This window comes from Melospiza melodia, chromosome 9, assembly GCF_035770615.1.
Source record: "Melospiza melodia melodia isolate bMelMel2 chromosome 9, bMelMel2.pri, whole genome shotgun sequence".
NCBI lineage: Eukaryota > Metazoa > Chordata > Aves > Passeriformes > Passerellidae > Melospiza > Melospiza melodia.
Window position 1 is genome coordinate 2,202,044 of NC_086202.1, and position 23,017 is coordinate 2,225,060.

Consider the following 23,017-nt stretch of genomic DNA (forward strand, 5'->3'; position numbering starts at 1 on the left):
CCGGGTCTAGATCTGGAGATCTCCCCAATTCCTACAAATCAATGGGATAAATTCCTCAGGGGGATCTCTCCCATTCCTACAAAGCAGTGGGATAAATTCCTCAGGGAGATCTCTCAAATTCCTGCAAAATCAGTGGGATAAATTCCTCAGGGAGATCCTGCAAAGCAGTGGGATAAATTCCTCAGGGAGATCTCCCCAATTCCTACAAATCAATGGGATAAATTCCTCAGGGAGATCTCTCCAATTCCTACAAATCAATGGGATAAATTCCTCAGGGAGATCTCTCCAATTCCTACAAATCAATGGGATAAATTCCTCAGGGAGATGTCTCCAATTCCTACAAAGCAGTGGGATAAATTCCTCAGGGAGATCCTGCAAAAGCAGTGGGATAAATTCCTGGAGAGGCTCTGCCCACCTTAGAGCAGCCTCTGCCCAGGATTCCTGCTCAGACTCAACACCAGTGAGGCACCTGGGAACGTGGCAATGAGAGGAGACAATTCCTGAGTACTAGAGAAGAGAATTTACTTCAGGAGATGTTCCTCAAGTTTAGTTTATCCACAAATTCCATCTTGGGGAGAAACCCCAGCTGTGGAGGAGAACTGAGGCATTTAATCCAAGCTTTGTTAGATTTGAATTAGGACAAAACCCAAATCTGATCTGAGTGACTGGAGAAAAAAACCCAAACTTCTTAGAACCAGAAAAATATTCCTGTGGATCCCCGTATTTCCCAACCATGGCATTGCTTGTACAAAGGAGACAGTTTTGAATTTAGGGGAGATGCTAAAATTTTGCTTTCCTCTGAGATTTTAGGGTTAAAGTTTTAGGAATGTCATGTTTGGGAAACAGGGTTTAAAAAAAGCCACAAAAAACCCAAACCAAACCAAAAGACCCCCTCACCACAGAGTATCCCAGTTCTCATATTTAACCATGTTCAAGGGAAAGCAGCAGATTCTGCACCTGGATGTATGGACATACTGCACTTTTCAAACTAGAATAAAGTGATTTTAAAATCAAACTGCATTCTAATTCAATAAAAACCCTCTGTGGATATGGGTACAGCATATTTCATATGATAAAAACCAGACAAAAAATCCAACCTAGATTAAAAAAAAAATCATATTATTATATTAGTTTTGAGGTTTGGAGTCTTAGGGTCTTTTCCAACCTGAACAATTCCAGTTCAACTGCTCTGCTGCAGAACCATCCCCAACCCCTCACACACCACATACACAACGGATTTTAAATCAGCTCTAGAAACTGCACACAAATTTGATGCCCAGGCTGAATTTTCTCTGTTTCTGAGCATTTCAGAAGCCCCCAGTCTTGAAGACAAATTATCTGTAAAAAGTCCTAAAAATTCTGTCTGCAAACCACATGAATCAGAGGATGAACCTTAGAAATGAACACGTAAGACAGCAGCAATTATTCTTAAGCATTCTTAAACCCAAAAAACCACACAAGTGCCAGTGTTTACAAGTTTAATGACTTCAGAACCTGCACTTTTCAATACAAATTGAATTTTTTTAAAAAACTTATTAAAAATTTAGCATAATACTTCTACTAATACATTTTTTAAAGAATATTTACAGAACTTCAACGAAAAATAAAACTTAAGCATAGGAAAATTTCAGCAGAAAATAGCTTTAGCTTCCTGATTGTTGTACTGATCAACAGGAAAAAGGGCAGAAACACTGACAAACAAAATGGAATTTGTGTTTGCAGCTTTGCACAAGCACCCCATGGTTTAGGAACCACCACATATTGGCAAAGCCACTAAAGAAATATCTACTTTCTATCTGTAGGCACATTAAGAAATATATTTTGCAAAGCAACCATGTAATTACCAAGTCTTAGCTTAAAATCAGAGTGCACATCAATTCACATTAAAAAAACCTGTAATTGGAATTATTGAATTGATTTAAAAACTGGTTCTGGGACTCCTAGGGCTATTTCCTTGTTCTTGTGCTGGATCTTGTCCTCCTCTCCATCCCTCCAGTGCTCTGAGCTGCCCTTGCATCCTCTCCTCCAGGTTTAGTTTTGTTTCTTCTTCCTCTTTGGAGAGACCCATTTTCATCATTCCCTATTTGCACATGGAACAAAAATGTCAATTTGTATCATCAATCAAACATTCCCCACAAAATTCCATCTTCACCTCCATAGTTTGGAAAGGAAATGTCCCCAGTGACAACATTGCAAAGATTACAGCTCTGAATCCAACAAAGCAGATACCAACCCCACACTTCTGCACATCCAATATCCTTGAAGTTGGATCCCTGAGGATTCACAGCTATTTCTGAAAGTAGGTTAACATTAATGAGAGCACCAAAACCAATTAGCTGCCATTTTAGCTAAAATTCCTTCCACTGCTATGTGAAACTAAAACAGAACCAACACCAAAGTCCTGCAAAAATGAAAACAGAGCAAGTTTCATGGCAGGCAATTCCTTGCTGTAGCACTACAGAGCTGCTGCCATTTCTCCTTCAAGGCACTCATTTGATAATATTTTCTAATTGGGAGTTTTTAAGTTAAGCTGAAAACTCCAGGGCACATTTTAGGTGGCAGCAGGACAGGGCAGTGACTGTGCCCTGCTCTGGGCTGGGCCCAGGTTGGGTCCCTCAGCTCAGGAGGGACATGGAGGGGCTGGGAGTGAACAGGGAAGGGAATGGAGCTGGGAGAGCCCCAGGAGCAGCTGAGGGAGCTGGGATCTTGCCCATCACAAACTCAGCCAACCTTAAAGAGAAAGCCAAGCCTTGCCTCACCTGGTTTTAGTTTTTTGGCTGGCACATCCTCTGCTGGCAGCTGGCACCTCCTCCTGCGAGAGGGGGGAGCTGCCTGTGGAGCAGGGGCACCCTCCTGGCCTTGTCCTGGCTGGGTCTCTTCAGAACCAGTGGGAGCTCCACTCAAATCCTGAGCTCCCAGAGCGCTGCCATTTCCTGCCAAGTCACTGCTTTTGTGGGGAGAAGCAGAAGCAGCTGCCTCTGACACCTCCACCTTCCTCCTATTGCTTCTCAACTGCCTGGTTCTTCCTTGGCGTGGGGCATCTTCTGGAGATGCATCTTCACTTTCTTGAAGAACCCTCTTCCGACCTCTGCCTCTGGGCAGGCTGGGTTTTCCCCTGAGAGAAGTGGAAATTGTTTCTTCAGAAGTGGAAGAAGTTGTTTTCTTCCTGCCCACTCTTGATGGATTTTCTTTTGCAGGTGGAGCTGTGTCCAAAACTTTACTTTTTTCTTCAGGAATTCTGTCTTTACCATCTTCTGGCAAACCCTGAAGTGAGGTGGGACTAAGAGCCAGTGAAGTGGCTGCTTGCCTCGAGCTCTCTTTTACAAGCTCCAAATTTTCTTGGGAAGAATTGTCCAAATTCTGTTTAACTTCCCTACTGTTATTTCTCCTACCACTTTGTTTTGACAGGACCTGGTTTCCCTGAACAGAACTTTTGGCTTCTACCAAGGGGGCAATTTCCTTCCTCCTGCCTCTTCTCAGTTGATTTTCCTTTCCAGATGGATCACAAGTTTCTAAGGGAACATTCTGCTCTTCTGTGGGAGCTTCTTCTCCATCACCTGCGGCCAACCTGCGCTTCCCTCGAAGAGAGATGGAATTGCTTGTGTGTGATGCCAGAGCAGCTTCTTTCCTTCTGCCCCTTCCTGGTGCCCTCTCCTTGGCACAGGACAGTGCTTCCAAAGGCACACTTGGTTCTTCCTGAGTACCTTCATCTTGAGTCTCTGACAGGGCACATTTTCCCAGGAGAGGAGTTGGACTACTTGCCTCTGCTGCTGGATCCTTCTTTTTCCTTCTGTCCCTTGCTGGTGCATTCCCTTTTGCCTGTAGAGTTTTGTTCCCCAGAGCTGGATTTTCCTCTTCTCTCTGTGCCACCTGTTGGGCACCACCTTCCAGGAGCAGCCCACGCCTGGTTCTGACAGAGGGAGATCTGCTCTGTGAGGCTGCGGCCGCCTCGCGGCTCCGGCCCCGCCTGGGTGCATTGTCCTCTGCTCCCAAAGCTGACCCTGCCTCCTGCACAGCAGCCTCATCTCGCCCAAAATCTGCACTTGATGTTGGTTTTTCCATAAAGGCAGGACTAGCTTGTTGTGGGATGGAATCAGGTTGCTTTCTCCTGCTCCTCCTTCCCTGTGAAGGAGGAATTTCAGAACTCTCATGTGGATTATCTTTGTCAGTCACCCCTTCATCACCCTCAGGTAAACTTTTTCCTTCAGTTGCTTTGGAACTGCTTTCTTCAAGCTGAAAATTAACTTTTTTACCTCTTCCTCTCCTAGGCACCACTGCATTATTTTGTGCTGGATTGCCCTGCAGGGTTTCGGTTTGCTCTGCTTTAAGCATTCCCCGTTCATTCCTGGTCCTCCTCCGAGTGCCCTGAGCAGGACTGGCACTGTCTGCAGCAGGGCCTGATGGGGCACCTGGCCTGGGCTGCTCCTCCCTGCCCTGGGCTGCACTGCCACAAACAGAGCCCACAGCATCCTGCAGAGAAGACTCATCTACTTCTGACTTACATTTGGGAGCAATTGGTTTTAGGCTGTTCACATTTTCCGTAAATTCCTCAGTTTTTTGCTCCAAAGAGTCTTTTTTGCCTCTCCTGTTTCTAGCCCTGTTTGCTTCCACGCTCTGAGCACTGACTGGCATTTTGTTTGTCTCTGCAGAAGGTGACTCTGCCTTTAATCTTCGAGCTGCCTCTGTTGTATTTTCCTGAGCATTTTCTGTTTCATATCCCTGAGATCCTTTCATCTTATTTTTCACGTGGGATTGTGTTTCAGCATCAGTTTCAGTTGATGTTTCCTCAGTTTTCTGAACGTTTTGTGTATTTTCAAGTGCGACCCCACCAGTGTCTGCTTTTATTTCAGCTGAGTGCTTTCTGTTTCTAGTACTTCTAAGAGACTTAACTCTTCTGTCTGTTGCCTCTAGTTCAAGTTTAGTGCCATTTTCAGATTCTTGTGCAGTGACAGCCTCAGGAGCTTTGTCACAATGCTGCTCCTGTCTCTGTGAAACCTTTGGGGATGGGTCTTTACGAAGCTTTCTGGTTGTTCCATGAAGGTCTCCTGGAGAAGCTGCTTTACCTTGGTCATTCCTTGCTCGTCTCCCTCTCCTTGGTGGAATCACTGGCTCTGTGTTCTCCACTCCTCTGCGCCTCCTCCTCGGTGACAGGAGCACTTCCCCACTGTCCTCCATCCCACTGTCTGCAGCTTTCCTGTCAGGGTTATTTAAACCTGTTTGCAGCTGCCACATTTCACTCTGAACGTTTCCAGCTCCTGTCTTTGTGCCTGGATCACCTTCAGTCTCACTGGTGCCACACTCCTGCAAACTCTGTTTGGTATCTGCAGGTGCTTTTTGTAGCACTGAGGAATCTTCCACACAAGACTCCAGGTGTTCATTTGGAGGTTTTAACTCCTTCAGCTCTTTCCTTTTACCTCTCCCTGCTCTCTGAGCAGCTCCAGGTGGTTCCACAGATGAAACAATGTCAAGCCCTTCCTGATCAGGGCACTTTGGAACAACTTCTTGTATGCAACGCCTCGTCCTCCTTGCTCTTCCCTTGTTTTCAGGTGTGATCACTCCCATCTCCTCTTGGGTGTCAGGACTTGGCAACTCCTTTGAACTCACACCATTTTCACTTGGCTTTGCTGCAGCAGGAGGCACAGCCCTCCTGCCCCTTCTGGCTCTCTGGGTAGGCTGCTCTTCACCAGCTGAGTCCTTCTGTTGGGAATCTTCACCTTGGGAAACTTCTCCTTTCTCTTCTAGAGCAGGGCAAAGAGCACAAGCAAGAATTAGACATTCCTGTGCCTGATCAAAGTATCTGTGTATTCCCATTTCCCTCACAGAACCATCTTGCTCAAACAAATCATACAACAAATAAAGAAATATTTAACAAATTCCTAGATTAAAAGCCAGGCTTCTGACTGAAGTTGTTTAATTTATTTGAATAGGTCAAAGGGAAAAAAATATCTTAGCTCAGGAAATAGCTGGGCTCACTGAGAGAGGTTTGAACAACATTTGAATTTCATGGTAACATTTATGATTTTATATATTCATTATTCCTCTAAGCAAAATATTTGTCCTTACCATGTTTATGATTGGAATTAGAACCAGGAGGTGAAATTTCTCCCTGAGAATCCATAACATTTACTGATCTGACCTAAAGGAATAAAAAAAACCAATAAATGCGTGTCTGACAGGACAAGAACTTGGAGCCAACCAATGCCAGATGAGTGTACAGCAATGTTTATAAAAATGCTTGTGAAACCCTTTTCTGTACAAATTAAATCAATTAGTCTTATAAATGCATCCATTTATGTGATAGAAACCCATAAACATATCAAATTCAATTCTTGCCATCTCAAGTGAAAGACAACACTGTGGAGAGGTTTAGAAGTGCCTAAATGAGTGCTCAAAGGGAATTTGGGGTATTGAAGAGAAATTGAGTTCTGTAGTGTTTCATTGCAGTTCTAAGCACTGAGCCCAGGGATACTCAGCATTTTACCTATGGAACGTGAGAATCAAAATAATTTTTTCAGGAAATGATACTGGCAGTGATGCCAGACATCTCCACTGAGGATCAAGAGTCTTGTCACAATAAAAAGCAGCACCAGAACAAACCAGGCTGGGCACAGACATCACCAGCCCTGACCCACTGACTGCAGAACTTCACTTCTCCAACCTGCAATGGTCAGTGTGGAATGGTGAATGAGATGCTGGGAATGTCACTTTAATATTAAGCCTGTTTTTAATGATACCTAAACAACCTTAAAACACTCATTTGTGACAGGTCCTTTCAAATAAATCCATTTTAACACACACAAATGCAGCTGTCCCTATAAAATGTTGCAAGATGGAAAGTATCATACTAGGAAGCCTAAATTCATTTCAACCACAAGTTTCAAAATCTAAAAACATCCTTTCCAAAAGCTGAAGCATTTTACCTTCATTTCCTCTGGGGTACCAAACATTTCAGTCACACCAGCGTAGTCCACTTCAGAATCAGAAGCTTTCTGCCTGGGTTCTGCCATGAGCCTCTGCAGCCCCACAAAATCCTCAACTGGTTGATATTTCTCTTTAGGAGACTTCACCAATCTCTGAATCCCAAACATGTTTTCCACAGGCTGCGCCTTCTCCTTTGGTGTCTGGAAAATGCGGCTGACGCCAACCATGTCCTCCACGGGCTGGGATCTCAGCTTTGGCCTTTTCCTGGCTGAAGTCTCACCTGGCACAGCTTTCACTGCTTGCTTGCTCTCTGCTGGAGTCTCCAGCAACCTTTTCAAGGCAATTTCATCTGTGACTGCTTCCAGCTCTTGCTGAGGGGTCCTCAGGAGCTGCTTAATGCCTGACAGGTCCTCCAGTGGCTCTGCCTTCCGCCGTGGGGTCCTCATGAGGCGCTTGATGCCTGACAAGGCCTCCACAGGCTCCAACTTCTGCTTCGGGGTTTTCAAGAGGTGCTTGATATCTGGCAGAACCTCTACAGGCTGCAGTTTCTGCTTTGGGGTCCTCATGAGATGCTTGATGCCTGACAAAGCCTCTACAGGCTGCAGTTTCTGCTTTGGGGTCTTCAAGAGCTGCTTGATGCCTGACAAAACCTCTGCAGGCTTCAACTTCTGCTTTGGGGTCTTCAAGAGCTGTCTGATGCCTGACAAAACCTCTACAGGCTCCAACTTCTGATCCGGGGTTTTCAAGAGGTGCTTGGTGCCTGACAAAACCTCTACAGGCTCCAACTTCTCATCTGGGGTCTTCAAGAGCTGCTTGATGCCTGACAGAACCTCTACAGGCTCCAGCTTCTGCTTTGGGGTCTTCAAGAGCTGCTTGATGCCTGACAGAACCTCTACAGGCTCCAACTTCTCATCTGGGGTTTTCAAGAGGTGCTTGGTGCCTGACAAAACCTCTACAGGCTCCAACTTCTGATCTGGGGTCTTCAAGAGCTGCTTGATGCCTGACAGAACCACTACAGGCTCCAACTTCTCATCTGGGGTTTTCAAGAGGTGCTTGGTGCCTGACAAAACCTCTACAGGCTCCAACTTCTGATCTGGGGTCTTCAAGAGCTGCTTGATGCCTGACAGAACCACTACAGGCTCCAACTTCTGATCTGGGGTTTTCAAGAGCTGCTTGATGCCTGACAAAACCTCTGCAGGCTTCAACTTCTGCTTTGGGGTCTTCAAGAGCTGCTTGATGCCTGACAAAACCTCTACAGGCTCCAACTTCTGATCCGGGGTTTTCAAGAGGTGCTTGGTGCCTGACAAAACCTCTGTAGGCTCCAATTTCTGGTCTGGGGTCTTCCAGAGTTGTTTGATGCCTGACAGAACCTCTACAGGCTCAGACTTCTGCCTTGGGGTCTTCATGAGTCTCTTGATACCTGACAAAACCTCTCCTGGTTCTGACCTTTGCTCAGGGGTCCTTAAAATCTTCCTTTTGCTTGACATGACCTCAAGTGGCTCCACTTTCTGCTTTGGAGTCCTCCTTTTACCTGCTGACTTCACCAGAGATGCTGGTTTTGCTGGAGTTACTGCCAAACTACCCACAGTATCTCTGTGCACAGCTTTTCTCTTTTCAGGAGTTTTTGTGGCTGTTTCATCAAACATAGATGGAGATGACTCCTCTCTCAGAAGGTGGAATATGCCTGGACTCTCTTGCTTCTGCTCTGAAGCATCTGAATTATTTAATGGTGACACCAGCATCTCTCCTGAAATAAGCAGTAGACTTATGTCATTTGGAAAATAAATTAAGCAGAAAATCCAAGCATTTTAATTGGTGCATAATAAAAAAATTCCAATTCCAATTCAAATAGACCCTTCTAGAAATCAAAATCCAAACACGTGCATTGGGCATTCAGTGTCTGAATGTCTCATCAGCAGCCTGAAGTTCCACACCAAACACAATGAATAATAAAATATCCTACTCAGAAACTACCTGGAACTACATTTTCTTTTAATACCTGATAAATCTCAATGGTTCCTCTCAGGGGTTGCTGGATGCTTCACCTCAGTTACATCTACGTAGGCTGAGACTGCTGCTAACCCATAATATACCTCAATATTCTTTTTTTAAAATACCAAACCTACCAGATTCCTCAGGAGTCTGCAAGTCAGAAATGTCCCCTGCAGCCCACGGGGGTGTAACATCAGCATTCTGAGCAGCAGCCAAAGGAAGCGTTCTTCCTCCCTGAGTTTTTGGGGTTTGGAACATTTCAGGCACCCCTAGAAATGACATTTGGGGAAATGAGCAGAGGTTTTGACAAAAGAACTGCACAGCAGGCAGATGAAGCAACAGACTTTGAAATCTCACCTGTGAAACTTTCATCCATGTCCATGTTTAGCTTCAGCTTGGGATTTTTTACCACTTTAGGGACCTGTCCAGCTGACCTGACTGTGGTGGAATAAGCTCTACCTACAACTATGGTAGCAGGTGACTCTGCATGACCTGTGCTGAAGTGACCTTTTATTTTCCTCTCTGGAGTCTGCAGAGGGAAAAGAAAAAAGTTATTAAGCAAAGATTCATGGTGGAAGAGGTGGCCAAGCTCCTTCCATAATTTATTTATGGTAACTGGGAGGTTCCAGAAGGCTGCAGGATGAGGGCTGGAAGGTCCAGCCAGCCTGAGTTCAGGAAAGACAGGTCCTGCCTGATTTTTATGATCAGAGCTTGGATTCCAAGATCTTTGAGGTCGTTTCCAACCCTATTAATTCTGTGATTATTTTTGTAAAAACCTCCATTTCCCACATGCTGTGGGAGACATCAACTCCCATTTTATATCACACCAAGAGCTCAGCTTCTCAGTCAAAATCCATCCAAGCTGCTTGGTGGATATGCAAGAAAATAAAACAAAGCAACACAAGAAAGAGAAGGATACCTTTGGTGGGTGGTTTAATCTCTTCAGGGCTTTTCTTTTACGGACAGTTTTTTTAGCAGTCTTTGGCTGTGGTCTTGCAACTCCCAGTTTTACCACTTCTGCCCAAGATTTTGCAACTGGAAGAAAAGGAGAAAGAACCAATTTAACTCTCAGCTGCGTAAATGGAAGTTCACAATTATTTCTTTATGATTCCAATAAATTTTCTGCAGTCTGGCAGAGGAAAGTGGTTGTTATTCATCTGGTAACAGCTGAAGCGTTCTCTGAAATATTCTCAATTTGAAAATCCAATTTCAGCTGAACTTTAGGGAGACTCCAACTACCCAGTGAGGTTTCCACACCAAAACAATGAGTTTCACACAGTGTCAAACACAGCTCAGATCCTACAGCTGAACACTGACCCAGTTCCTTCCTCTCTCTTTTGCAAGGAACTCATTTTTCCCAACAGAAACTTGCCATGAGCTTTTCAGCCTTGTTCATTATAGATGAGCTTTACTCTGGTGAGATTTAACAGAAGAGAAATTGTTTCTAAGTGAAGCTTCTTTTCCACCTTCCTGAGGAATTTCAGTTATTTATCCTGAATTTAGATCTACACAACCTTCCCATAATTTTTCTTGTATCACTTTCTCCTTGTGACACACTCCCAAAATTCCCACAGCAAGGTTATCTTCACCACAGCATCATTCTGTACACAGCAGAGGGAGCAGGGAGTTACAGCTGTGGAATAAATGAAGCTGGAAGTTGTAGGACACCTGCCTGGTTTACTTCAGGAAAAAAAGCTATCAGAACAAAGGGATCATATAAAAGAAATGACTTTTTAAAACAGATAAAAAGGGGAATGCTGTTCCTTTCCCATCCAAGAAAAGGATGCTGTTATTCTCTTGTCAGAATTGCTATGTCAGTCTGTAAATAAAAAGAACTTTGAAGAGCTGACATTGCCAGGGTGTGCAGGATGCAGGGGAATATGCCAAGCATCCAGGAAATTACCTGAAAAAGCTCTGGAAACAGTTTTACTTTGGATCTGAGATTTTTAAGAGCTGTGATGTTCTTTTCATATTACAGAAGGAATTGCTGCAGTGATATTAAAAAGCACATCACAGAGGTGGTGAGAAATGGAATGCCACCGGTATTTGTCAAGAGCTCTGCTGCCATTAAAATGGACAGAATAATAAAGTAATGAAAATTCCTGGGTGAATGGGGAATTGGACTTTGTCAAACTGATTTAACTGCTGAAAACAGGTGACAAGTACACCCTACTTCAAAGTTTATTCAAAAGTCAAAACCTGAAGAACCAGAACTCCACTATTACAGTTTCCAATGCTGTCAAAACTATTTCCAATCAGTGCTCAACACTGGGAATTCTGAGGATTTGAAAGTAACACCCAGTTATGATCTTATTTCTTATTTCTAACACCTAAGTATCACTTTGAGCAGTTCAATACAGCCCAGTTCCTTGACAATAACTCCATTATTCCTGAGCCTTGTATAAAAAGGCACAAAATAACCAAAGTGAAGCTGCATTGCTATGAAAGGTGAAATTTCTCAAAACAAAAGTGATGTGATAAACATTGTTTAGTTTAACACTACTTGAACTTGACAGATTTTAAAGATCATGACTATAACCTTGCAAGGAGAATGTTAATTTTACCATTTAAAAACTTCTGAACATTAATATCCGTGTTTAATTATGTGCATAGATGCTTTAATGAATGTGCTTTATGGACAAAAAAATTGCAACCCTTTGCACTTCCAGTAAGGCCAGCAGATTTCAGAAGATTCACCAATTACCTGGTGGGCTCTGCATAACCAAACAAGTAATTTCCAGTGTGGTTCCTGTATTTTAAAGCATGAAAGTGAGTATTATAAATTACTATTGAAACCAACCTAATAAATTGGCACTGGAGGCACCACTTCTCCTCTTGGCACTGATGACAGCCACAGCCCCACCTCTGCTCCTCCTGGCAGAGCCCCTCAGGCACAGCTGGGCACCTCTGGCTGACCTGGCAGGTGTCCCTGCCCCCGAGGCTTTGGCATCCTGGGCAGCAGGAGAAGATCTGGGGGTTCTCCCTTGGGCACCACTCCTCCCCTCGGGATCCAAGCCTTGTGTGCCAGCATCCTTCTCCTCTGCAGTTGGGAGTGGAGAGGGGGGCTGGGAGATGGAGACTCGCCCTTTCCTGAAGGGGGCTGGAGAGCCCACAGGGGTTCTGGGGGCTGGGACAGGGGATGAGGCACCTGGGGGCTGCTGGCCTGGGCAATTTTTGGGTGACTTTTTCTCTTCCTAGGAAAAAAAGAAAAAAGTAAATTAAGAATTTTTTCTTCTTTTTAATGAAGTGATCAGTGCAGGCAAACCCTGCCTGAGACTTGGATTTTACTTTTTCAGAAATGATAAATGATTCCTAAACTGGTGATCAAGTCTGGGCTAAGTTAGGCAGGAGGGTTTACCTTACTTTTGATCCTCATCTTTTCCCATCCTTACCCTTCCATCCATCCTCAGCCACCAACTAAACCTTTTTTTGTCCATTTTGGTTTCAGATTGATTGATTTTAAACTCTCAGCCTGATTTTTCCTTGTGTGTTTTACCTATCCACAGAGCAGCAGAGTGACCTTGCCAGGGAACCTGGTTGTACTTTCACTTTATAATAAACCTGTTTTAGCTGATGATTCTTTGAGCATCCCAAACACTCATGAGTGACACCAGCATGCACCACACAAGGGTTACTACTAATTTTGAATCAATACATATATAATAGAATCTCTAAATTCTGATGACAGTAATGGACTCAGCAACTTGATTACTCTGAACATTTACCTGATCTATCAAGTGCTTCAAGCTCTGAGCCTTTTTGAGCACAGCCCGAGGAGAGTTTCCATGGGGTAAGCTCCTCCTGGCAGGGAGGGCTCCTCTTTTCAGGGGAGAGTTGGGAGGCAAACTTTTATCAAAGAGTTCTGGGCTCAGATGGCCACCAAAGGACACTCTCTTCCTTTTGCCCAAAGCCTGAGGGAGCATTTCACCACTTTTCCTCTTCTGAGAGATTCTTTTTGTCTTGCCTGAAAAGAACAATTGAAATGATTTTTAGATATTCAAGAATCCAAGGCAGCATTTTAACCTTTCCTGTGCATTTCAAAGTTGGAAACAAAACTCAGAGAAACCTACCTTAAAAGGAAATAGATTAAATCCAGGATATTTTATACATACTGGGTATTGTTAAGGTCAAATGTAACTCCATGATAAATATTTTACAATTAGTGTCAGTAATTGGTTGTACATTTTACCCAAGTAGGAGAATTCTTAGGAAAGTGCTACAGAATTTCTCTCATACAAAAACCAAGTAGGGAATCCAATGTATTTACCTGAGTCTTCTCCATGCAAGAGGCCCAAAGTTTTGGTTTCTGAGCCAGGCTCAGTGTCTCCCAGCTCAGCAGCACTTCCAGGAGATCTCCTGCCTGATGGTCTCTGAGGTCTTGTAGCACTGGTGACTTCCAAACCCTGGTTTTGGTGACTCCTGCCCACGGCCAGCTCTGCGGGAGCTCCCCTGGCTTTTCTGCCTGAATTGTGCTGCTCCAAAGCAGTGTTTGCCTGCAGTGCTGTTTCAGCCAGCCCTCCAGAGCTCCTTTGCCTCCCCCTTTTCCTTCCAGGTGTCTGACCAGCAGGAGATGCCAACATCTCCTCTGCAGCCAATGCCTCTGAATGGGCATTTTTGTCCAAAAATTCTTTACTTTCCCTGCTGCTTCTTCTGGGACTCTTGGAATCAGAGAGAGAGGCAGGGGTTTCACAATGTCCCACCTCTGAGTTCTCCAGGTTTGCCTGATCCCAGATTTCCTTCAGCACCTGCTGGGCAGGTTTTCCTGGTGTTTGTTGTTTGCTGTTTCGTCTCGGCTTTAAGCTTTTCTCTTCTGGCAGAGGCAGCTGTGTGTCCTCAATTCTGCACGCTGAATCTTCCCTTGGAGCTGCAGCTGGGATCTCTGGAAGTGGCTTCAGCCTGAGTGACCCACGCCGTGGGGTCCTTGGAGTGCCAGGGTTCCCAGGGCTCACTCCAGAGCTCCCTCTGGGCAGTGACACAGGAGCAGAGCGAGGACTCCTCCTCAGGGGCCTTGGTGTGCTCAGCACACAGGGAGCTGCTGCTGCAGCACTGCTGGGAATGCACACTGCCCTCTGAACTGGGCACTCAAACCTTTCTATGGAGCACTGCTCCAGCAACACCAGCGAGCTGCTGTGGGGCTCCTTGCTGGCTCTGGGTGTAACTGCAGCACCTCTGCAAGTGCCTGGTGTCCTCGATCCCTTGGGATCCTGCAATGGACCCTGACTGCTCTCTGCTGACACCTCCTTTGAAGTGGGACCTTGAGGACTCCTGGTAAAACTCCTCCTGGGAGTTCTCCCCCCAGCTGACAGCTGCTTAAACCCTGGGCTGTTTTCTTCTTCTCTTTTCACAATTATACATTTTTCAATATTTTCCATCCTGCCTGATTCCTTTCTTTTGGCCAGGCTGCCCAGATCAAAAGGACAACTCTGGGATGAAATGGGGGCACTTGGTTCTGGCAGAACACTCCCAGAGTCTCCTTTTGCAGCTTGCTGAGAGGAACTTCTCCTGTGCAGAGGTTTTTCAACTTTCAGTTCATTTTTTACTCTTTCATAGAGTTGACTAAAGGGAGACATTTCATTTTGCTTTTTAAGAACATGATGTATTCTCTGTGAAGATCTGGGTGTTTGGAGTTTGACAGGGAAAGCTTCAGGAAGATTTTTCTCTGGAGTTTGTTTCTTTTCATTGGCATTTTTTTCTTCACACTCAGCATTTGCTTTGCTTTCTTTGTAGATAAACAAAAACAGACACAGAGTTACTTTAAAATTGCAGAACTACAAATAAAAGTTCCATCAATACAGATTGAAAATTCCTTATTTTCCCTCCCAAGGGGGAAGACCCAGGTCAGCAAAGACTTTCTTTGTCAGCCAGGATCTTGTTACAGGGCTTGCAAGGGTTTTTCAGGGTGAAGAGAGGCAAGAATCTTGACCTCATGTTCAGAAGGCTTGATTTATTATTTTATGGTATATTTTACATTATTACTATGCTAAAAGGAATAGAAGGAAGGTCCTCAGAAGCTAGCTAAGCTAAGAATAGAAAAGGAATGAATAAATAAAGGGCTATAATAAATAAATAAAGCACAGAGTGAGACCCAGCTCTGCTGTGAGTGGTCAGTAAATCCAAACACAATCCCAGATGCACCTGTTGCATCCCACAGCAGCAGATAACCATTGGTTACATTTTGTTGCTGAGGCCTCTCAGCTTCTCAGAATGGGGAAAAATCCTAAAGAAAGGATTTTTATGAAAAGATGTCAGTGACAGGATCTACTGAAATGGAACACCTGGAAGCAGCTGGGGCTTTTTTCACTGGGACAAAAAAAAATCAGTCAGAAATGATAATAAAAGAGCCTTCTCTGAAAATCAGGATTATTTAAGACAAGAAGGATGGGAAGGTGAAGTCCTGGCATTTAAGCAGTCTATGGGTTATAATTACCCAGAATTAGCAGCTCTGGATTTTTCTGGTTCTACAGGAAACAGTTCCTGTAAACATTTCAATATACACTGTGTACCTTCAAAATTATACTTTTTCAATTATTCATTAGGAAAGAATGCATGAGATAATGCCATATTTGCTAAGAAAAAAAGTGTAGCTGTAGGTCAGCAGAGCAGTTCAAATTCAATTTTAATGTCCAAGGTGAATCCACAGTATTTGACCATGATGAGATAATCACTGACACTGCAAGGTGCTCTCAGATTGGAAAGTATTAAAATGCCTTTTCTCCCCTCTTTTAACTTTGGTTCAATTCTAATGCCAATAATAAATGCAGTTAAGGGGGCAAAAGCAAACAAAGCCCTCATAAAACAGGCACCAACCTGAAGCATCGAGACTTTTAGCTCCTGGAGGTTGTTTGGGTAATAATTCCACTTCTGCCACCTGCTGAACATGAAGAACCTGTAAATTTGTACAACATTACAGCAAAGCAACAAATATTTTATACTTCAGCTTTCAATTCGACATTGAAAAAACCTATTTATAGGAGAATATGCACTGACCCTAAACAAGCTTTAAAGTATTCCAATTAAATCCTTGAACTTTTCAATATTTAACATTGGCCAATACATTTGAGGCCCTAGAGGGGAGAAGTTCATCTTGTTTTATCACTTAAATTCTGAGCTGTCAAAGCAGCTGTAAAATAAGAATGAAAACACTTGAACCTCCCCTTACCAAACCCAGTGGAAGATTTATAGCTCTGTCTTAGTAACACCATAAATTATGAATTATCTATTACCAAACAGTGGCAAATTTTTGACTCAAATTTAGACTAAAAATTACTAAATTTTCCAAAGCACTTATCAGAAAGTTGATTTGCATTTTATGACAGAAGGGCAGTTTAGGGCTAAAAAGTTACTTTTAATAAGAAAAGTATAATTTCTTTTAATAAGAAAACAGAACGAGAAGATATAAAATTATGTCACTACTACCAATATATTTCTAAAGAAAAAACCCACAGCCACAAAGTTACCTGCAGAGTTTCATCTTTTGGAGACCTGGAACGCTTCCTTTTCGGTGTTGATTGCAGAGGATATTCAAACCTGAACAAATATTTTAAAACACCATGTTTTGTCAAATAATTGATGACTCAGTTGTGATCATTAAGAGGAATGACCTAGGAATGTTGCCCCCTCCCAACAGTGCATACATCTCCATTTGAAAGGCTTTAGCAACTTTAAATTTCACCCTAAAACAAAATAAGAATGATGTCTCTAAACAATTCTATCTTTACTGATTTAGCTTAATGTAATATAAGCAATAAAAAGATAACTTCAGCAATCCTGCCTTCTGATGAAGCCCTATAAGATTTTACAGAGAAATATGAACTAAATGTCAGTGTTTATTGTCTAGAATTAAAAAACTGAAGAGGCTGGCACCCACCTGAAAGAACGATCGATGATGGTTAACACATCTCCGTGCTTCAGGGGCACAGGCTGCTCAAAGCAAGCCCCGTTCAGCTGCGTGGGGTTCACCGAGCTCAGGTTGGTCAGGACTGCCTGGAAAGCAAAGCAAACCAAGCCATGAGTGACCTGCAGGGATGCAGCACCCAGGGCATGTTCAGTACAGCAGCACTCACCTCCTTGTTCTCATTGATCTCGATCCTGCAGTGCTCGTTGGACACCCAGGGCAGCCGCATGCGGATGTCGCATTCTGATTTCCTGGGGGAAACACAGCTTCAGTTCCACACAAACACTGCCAGAATTGGGGCATTGCCCAGTATTTTAGTTAACAGTGGTACAGCAGCATGAGGTCTCTCATTTAAAGGGAATTAATTACCAAGGTCTTTTTAAACTGGTAAAAAATAGCAGCTGACACTCCTCCAGCATCAGAGATCAGAAAACAAGGGAAACGCCCAAAGTGAAAAAAGCAGATCACAACAAGCTGAGACACAACTACAGCACAGCTGCTGCTGTGGGATTAACTTACTCCAGAGTTTCCTGAGACTTGTGGAATATTTTCACACAAAGTGAGCTGTTAAAGTCATTCTCAGGCTTACATTTCTGACTGAGACTGCCAACAGGTCACTGGACCTCGGTCTCACCTGCAGAACAATTTCTACCCTCTTAAAAGTTATTAGCGAGTTAAAACATGTTCATAAATGTACAGACTTTTCCTTTCTGTCCTTTTCTTAAGCTAATCTCTAATGCTTTTGACTTGCTGTTAGTCTTATCACCTTTAATCCCTTCCCCTGATTTCCTGTGGCCATAAATTTAAAATCAATCAATCATTCAATAAAAGTAATTCTGGCAAGGAAAGGACAAAAAGCAGTAATAAAAAAAAAGTTCAACTTTCTACTCTTACATCAACCCTAGTCCAGTATCACCTTCCCTCCTCTGTACACCATTCCTAAATACACGTTAATTTTTGTAAATAAGCATTAAAATACATCATCTGTAGGAAAGCACTCATTATTTCAATGTATGCAAGCAAATTCTCACCTTCCAAATAAACAAGAAGTTGAGGTGAGAGGAAAAACAATTCCATCAGTCCCATTCCTTTTAATGACAACGATTGTTCCATAGCGCGGCATCTTCGAACTTAAGGAACCTTACCTATGAAAAACACCCAGATTACTCATCCTAATTATGATTTACATGTCCATGAGAGAAAATTGATGTAAATTTGTATGCTTTATTTTGTACCAGAGACATTTTCTAATGGACAGCAGAAGAATCTCAGTGCTGTTTATATGTGTTTTTCTGTGTAAAAATTATGAATATGTTTATAAATTGTCAGACTAATGTTGGTGTTCAGGTGACTTTTGTTACCCATCATAACCTAGGAAACCTTCAGGGGCAGGACAGATTTCGTCCCATAAACAAGTTAAAAACTCACTCGTCTTCACCTAAATCTAAATCCTTCAATCTCTTACCCAAAGGGAAATGCTCAGATTGGAATTTAAAGCAGAGAGCAGCTGAGTGTAGTTCTATTCTCCTGGAAAAGGAGGGGAGAGGCAGCAGCTCCCGGGAGCAGCGGCAGGAACAGCTGGGAAGGGGCCGGAGCTGGGGCGGCCCCCGAGCTCTGTCGCGATCGTGCACAGACCGCGACAGAAGGAGGAACAGCACAGAACTGGCATAAAAACCCCAAACCCACAGCGCAAAAAGATACCCTCTTATATATTTTCATATAATTGTTTAATGTATAACTACGACTACCACAAGCGAGCCTCAAAGAAGCACCTTTATTAACACTCTATTTGAAACCAGCAAAGTAAAACAAGGCAATTGAACGCAGTTAAGAGAGGCTCTCATGTAATTTTTAGGTGGGTTTCATGCGATAAAACACTTGTTGATAACAAGACACAACTCGGAGGGGAAGCCGGCCGTCCCTCAGGCTTTAGGGCACGCAAACACTCGGGGTCCTGCCCAAGGCAGCCACAAGCGCCCACAGGCCAAACGAGCCACACGAGCTGCAGAAGCAGAAATTGATAAGCACGGGCTTCAGGCGGTCACAGGACAGGTAAACACCGGGGGAGAAGAGGGCAACAGCCGCCATAGCATGGGGCTACCATGGGAGGGCAGGCGGCCACCGGAGCGGGGTGTCAGGCAGCCCAACCTCCTCGCGGCACCCCAAAGCCGCGTCCCCCCGGCCCTACTCCCCTCCCCGCTGGCACACCCGTACCTGGGTCAGCCGGAGCGCTGGCGGCCGCTGAGGGGCCCCGTGTGGCGGCGTCCGACGCGCGCTCCCGGCACGGCGCGGCGCCGACTGAGCCCTTCCCGCGCGCGCGCGCCGCCCCCGAGCCTTCGCACTGCGTCCCCCCTTCCGCCCCGCTGTATCCCTCCGCCAGGCACCAAAACGGAGCCCCCGGGAACCGCGCAGACGAATGTACTGGGAGTCGCCGCCATCGCTCGCGCCTGCCGGCAGCAGCCATGGCGACGGAACAGCACCGAGCCCGCCCGGCCGCGACAAGCGGTACCGGGCAGAGGGACTCTTTTAGCTTTACCCCGTACGGGATCGGCGGAAGCAGAAACGAACGCACCGCGCGGACCGTTGAACATTCGAAAAGGAGCGCGGTGGCTTCTAATTGGCGGAGGGGGCGGCGCGCGACGGCGCGCGACGCGCCGCGCAGCCAATGGGGAGCGGCGAGGGCGGTTTGAGTTCAAACGGAGACGCCGCCCCGCGGAGCCGCTCGCGCCTCAGGCGCTGCCCGGGAACCGCGGCGGGAGCGGCCGGTCCCTCACGGCGGGACCGGCACGGACACGGAGAAATTAATAGGAGCTGGCATCGCTCCTGTGCTTGTACCTGCGCCTGCATCTGTACCAGTGTCCCGGCCCGAACCTGTGCTTGTACCTGTGACCGCGCCTATGCTTGTACCTGGACCTGGATCTGTACCTGATTTGTACCTGTGTCCCCTCCTGAATTTGCGCTTGTACCTGTGCCTGGAGCTGTATCTGTGCCCCAACCTGAACATTTTCCTGAACCTGTACCACTGACAAAGCCTGTGCTTGTACCTCTGCTTGTATCTGTACATGAACTTCTACCTGTACCTCTGACCACACCTGAATCTGAACCTGTACCTGAATTTGAACCTGTACCTGTACATGAACCAGTACACAAACCTGTTCTTGTACCTGCACCTGTGTCTATACCTGCACATGAATCTGTACCTGTACCTGAGTCTGTATGTGAACCTGTCCTTACGCCTGTACCCAAAAAAATACCTGTGCTGATACCTGTGTCTGTACCTGAACCTTTGTCCATAGCTGCACATGTACCTGCACATGAACCTGTACCTGAACCTTTATCTAGATCTGTGTCTGAACCTACACTTGAACTTGTGCCTATATCTGAACCTGCATCTGAACCTAAACCTGTTCCCAAACCTGAACCTGTCCAGCCCCATCGAGCCCCTCTCTGAGGGAGGGGGACTTGCAAGGAGCTCCGTGGTCCCAAATTTTCACCTCCCCAGATGAACAAAACCCACCCAGATTCGCTTTATATCAATTCAGCTTCACTTAGGCTTTATAAAGTGATTTCAGCATCTGTGTTTGATCAGATTAAAATAGTACTAGCCACAAAAAATACTACTAATCACAAAGGTGAGGGGGAGAAGAATAAAGGGAGCAAGTGAGCAGAAATAAAAGTTAAATTAGTATTTTAAGTCCATTTTAATCCACAAATTAATTACCTTCATTTAGATATAAATCTGATCCCCATCTCTGCTCCCAAACAGGAATTTGTTACTGAGACTGGAATTTGAGGACCTGTGAGGCCAAGAATCAACATGAACACTGTGTTGATCTGTGATTGAAGACAGAAGAAAAAAATAACAATATTAATAACAGCAACAACCACAATGCATTATTGAGATCTGAAGTGTGACCTTCATTCCAAGTTTGATGCTTGGGAAGGGGATACACGACAAGGTCACCCAGCCTTTTGTGCTTCAGGGGATAAAACTCTACTATTCAGATCTTTTACAAAGCAGAACTTTTGATTTTACTCCTATTTTATTATCTAGCTTGCCTCAAAGACTATTTTATATGCTGTGATGACTTTAGATGTGATACAGTCAGATGTAAGCAGCTTTTTAGATGTTATTTTTTTTCAAATAAATGACTTTGAAGTCTATTTCCTAAGCTTTGGTGGGCCTTTCATTTAGCTCAGATTTATTATCATTATTAATAACAACAACAAAACATCAATGACAATAATAATAATAATAATAATAATAATAATAATAATAATAATAATAATAATAATAGTAATCTGTGTGCTACTGGACAATCTTTAATTTAGATATAAACCATACAAAAATCAGGATTCTATTTGGTATCCAATTGGATATCATTGCTAATTAACAGGTATTAAAAAATCCTTCCTGGAGGTCCTGAATGATGTATCTAAAAACAATTTGTAGCAGAAAAACTCTTAGAAATTGAATTTATTGCAGTCTTTGCCAGCCCACCTGTGATCAAACAGCACGAACAAATAAACACACCTGCACTGTGGCAATAATTGTATTTTCTGCCATGATTTACAGTGGTGCCACAGCTTTTGTGATGTGCAATATTTAGAGGAAAACGCAAATTATAACAAAGGTTTTCAATGTCTCCAAGAGCAGCATCTGTGCAAATATTTACCAAAGTAGATTTACAGGAGACAAAAAAAAAATCCAAAAAAGACATTTTCTCCAAGGTTTAAATTAGCTGGTAGGTTAATTTGGAAACATTTCATTTAGATAAATACACCTGAATCCAGCATGAAGTAAAACTGTCAACTGTCAAAAATGAGGAGAAAAATAAAGTCAGTGCTTGAAAGTCCTTGACAGGGAATTAAAAAATCAGCATTTGAATTTCTCACATCAAGATCCTCATACAGAGTTATTTATTCAAGGGTTGAACAGGTGGTGTGGGAGCACTGAATGAAGCTCATTTACAGATTTGTGCTGTGGTTTTTATTTTAAAAAGCACAAATTCTGGTGAAAGCTCTGCCTAAATCAGGGCTTTTGCAGGCTATAAAGTAAATAAATATTCAGGCTACTCCCCCTGCGTAAAGCCAAGGCCAGGGATGAGAAGTCTGAAATTTTAAAGTTTTGAAACAAATCTCTCTCTTACAGCCATAATTTATTTCACTGGCACATTATTGCACCCAGGAATTTTGGAGTGCTGCTCTTCATGCACAGAACCTGATTTTGCCAGGCTCTGCCCTGCCCACCCTCCCAGGGAACAATTCCTAATTCCCAACATCCCATTTACCTCTGGCACTCCATGCTCTCATAAACATTCCCTCTCCATCTTTTCCATCATTTCCCTTCAGGTCTTGGAAGGACAAATTTCTGTAAAAACCTCAACTGGAGAATCCCACACTCCACAATTCCTTCTCAAGCTCTTCCCACCTGGCAGAGTTTTCCTTGCTTTTTGTCCACCCAGCTGGTGAAAAGTCCCAGCTTGGATAATCTGTTCTGTGTTTATGGATAGTTGGAAAATTCAGCAAAATTCAGGAAAATGCTGGAGTTGTTTCTCATGAATGGAAACAGGTGAAAAGGATTCTTTGCACAAAAACTTCCTTGGCAAGGTGTCCACTCGATTAATGACTGAGTGATTCCCCTCCTCTGTGCAAAGCAGCCCAGAAAATGGGTAAAAGTCATTAGAAGGAAGCTCTCACCAGAAGATCTAAATTACATCCTAATCCTTTAATTCCTCAGATGAAGAACACTCCCCAAGAAGTTCAGTGGCCCGGAAAATTCTCAATTCAACAATTTCTGCATCAGGCAAAACAGAGCTTGACATTTGTGCAGAGCAAACACCTCTGTGATCTGCCTTCGTTTATACTGTTTAGATATCCCATTAAATTAAATTTATTTCGTGGACAGTTTACAATTAAATTGCATTTTTTCCCTAAAAGTTGAGTTTCTAAAACCAGAACCAGATAAGGAACCAGAAGGTCTTTATGTTATCTTTTTTGTAATGTTTAAAAGCAGGAATAAAACCAACTGTATCACCATTAGAGTATGGAAATACCCATGTTTCCTGTGTGATCAACAGATACAATTATCACTATTTATTTAAATTAACCAACAATTAATTAGTAACTGATAAATATTTGAGATTCTTCTGTTTTCTGAGAGCACACCTGTCTGTCCTCACACACAGTTACCTCCCAGTGGTCACACAA

At 43.8% G+C, this 23,017-nt stretch overlaps 1 protein-coding gene across 1 annotated transcript; it reads right to left on the reverse strand.

The window, feature by feature from the left end:
• Positions 1-1,464: 1,464 nt before the first annotated feature.
• On the reverse strand, positions 1,465-17,054 carry MKI67 (marker of proliferation Ki-67). Its single transcript, XM_063162986.1, has 14 exons — positions 16,977-17,054; positions 16,781-16,896; positions 16,371-16,440; positions 15,721-15,799; positions 13,181-14,632; positions 12,639-12,877; positions 11,714-12,107; positions 9,833-9,948; positions 9,271-9,442; positions 9,048-9,182; positions 6,921-8,668; positions 6,064-6,136; positions 2,760-5,738; positions 1,465-2,080 (listed from the first exon to the last, which is right to left on the reverse strand). The coding sequence occupies exons 1-14, from the start codon at positions 17,034-17,036 to the stop codon at positions 1,947-1,949; spliced, it is 7,767 nt and encodes a 2,588-aa protein (XP_063019056.1). The 5' UTR covers positions 17,037-17,054; the 3' UTR covers positions 1,465-1,946.
• Between the last annotated feature and the right edge of the window lie 5,963 nt (positions 17,055-23,017).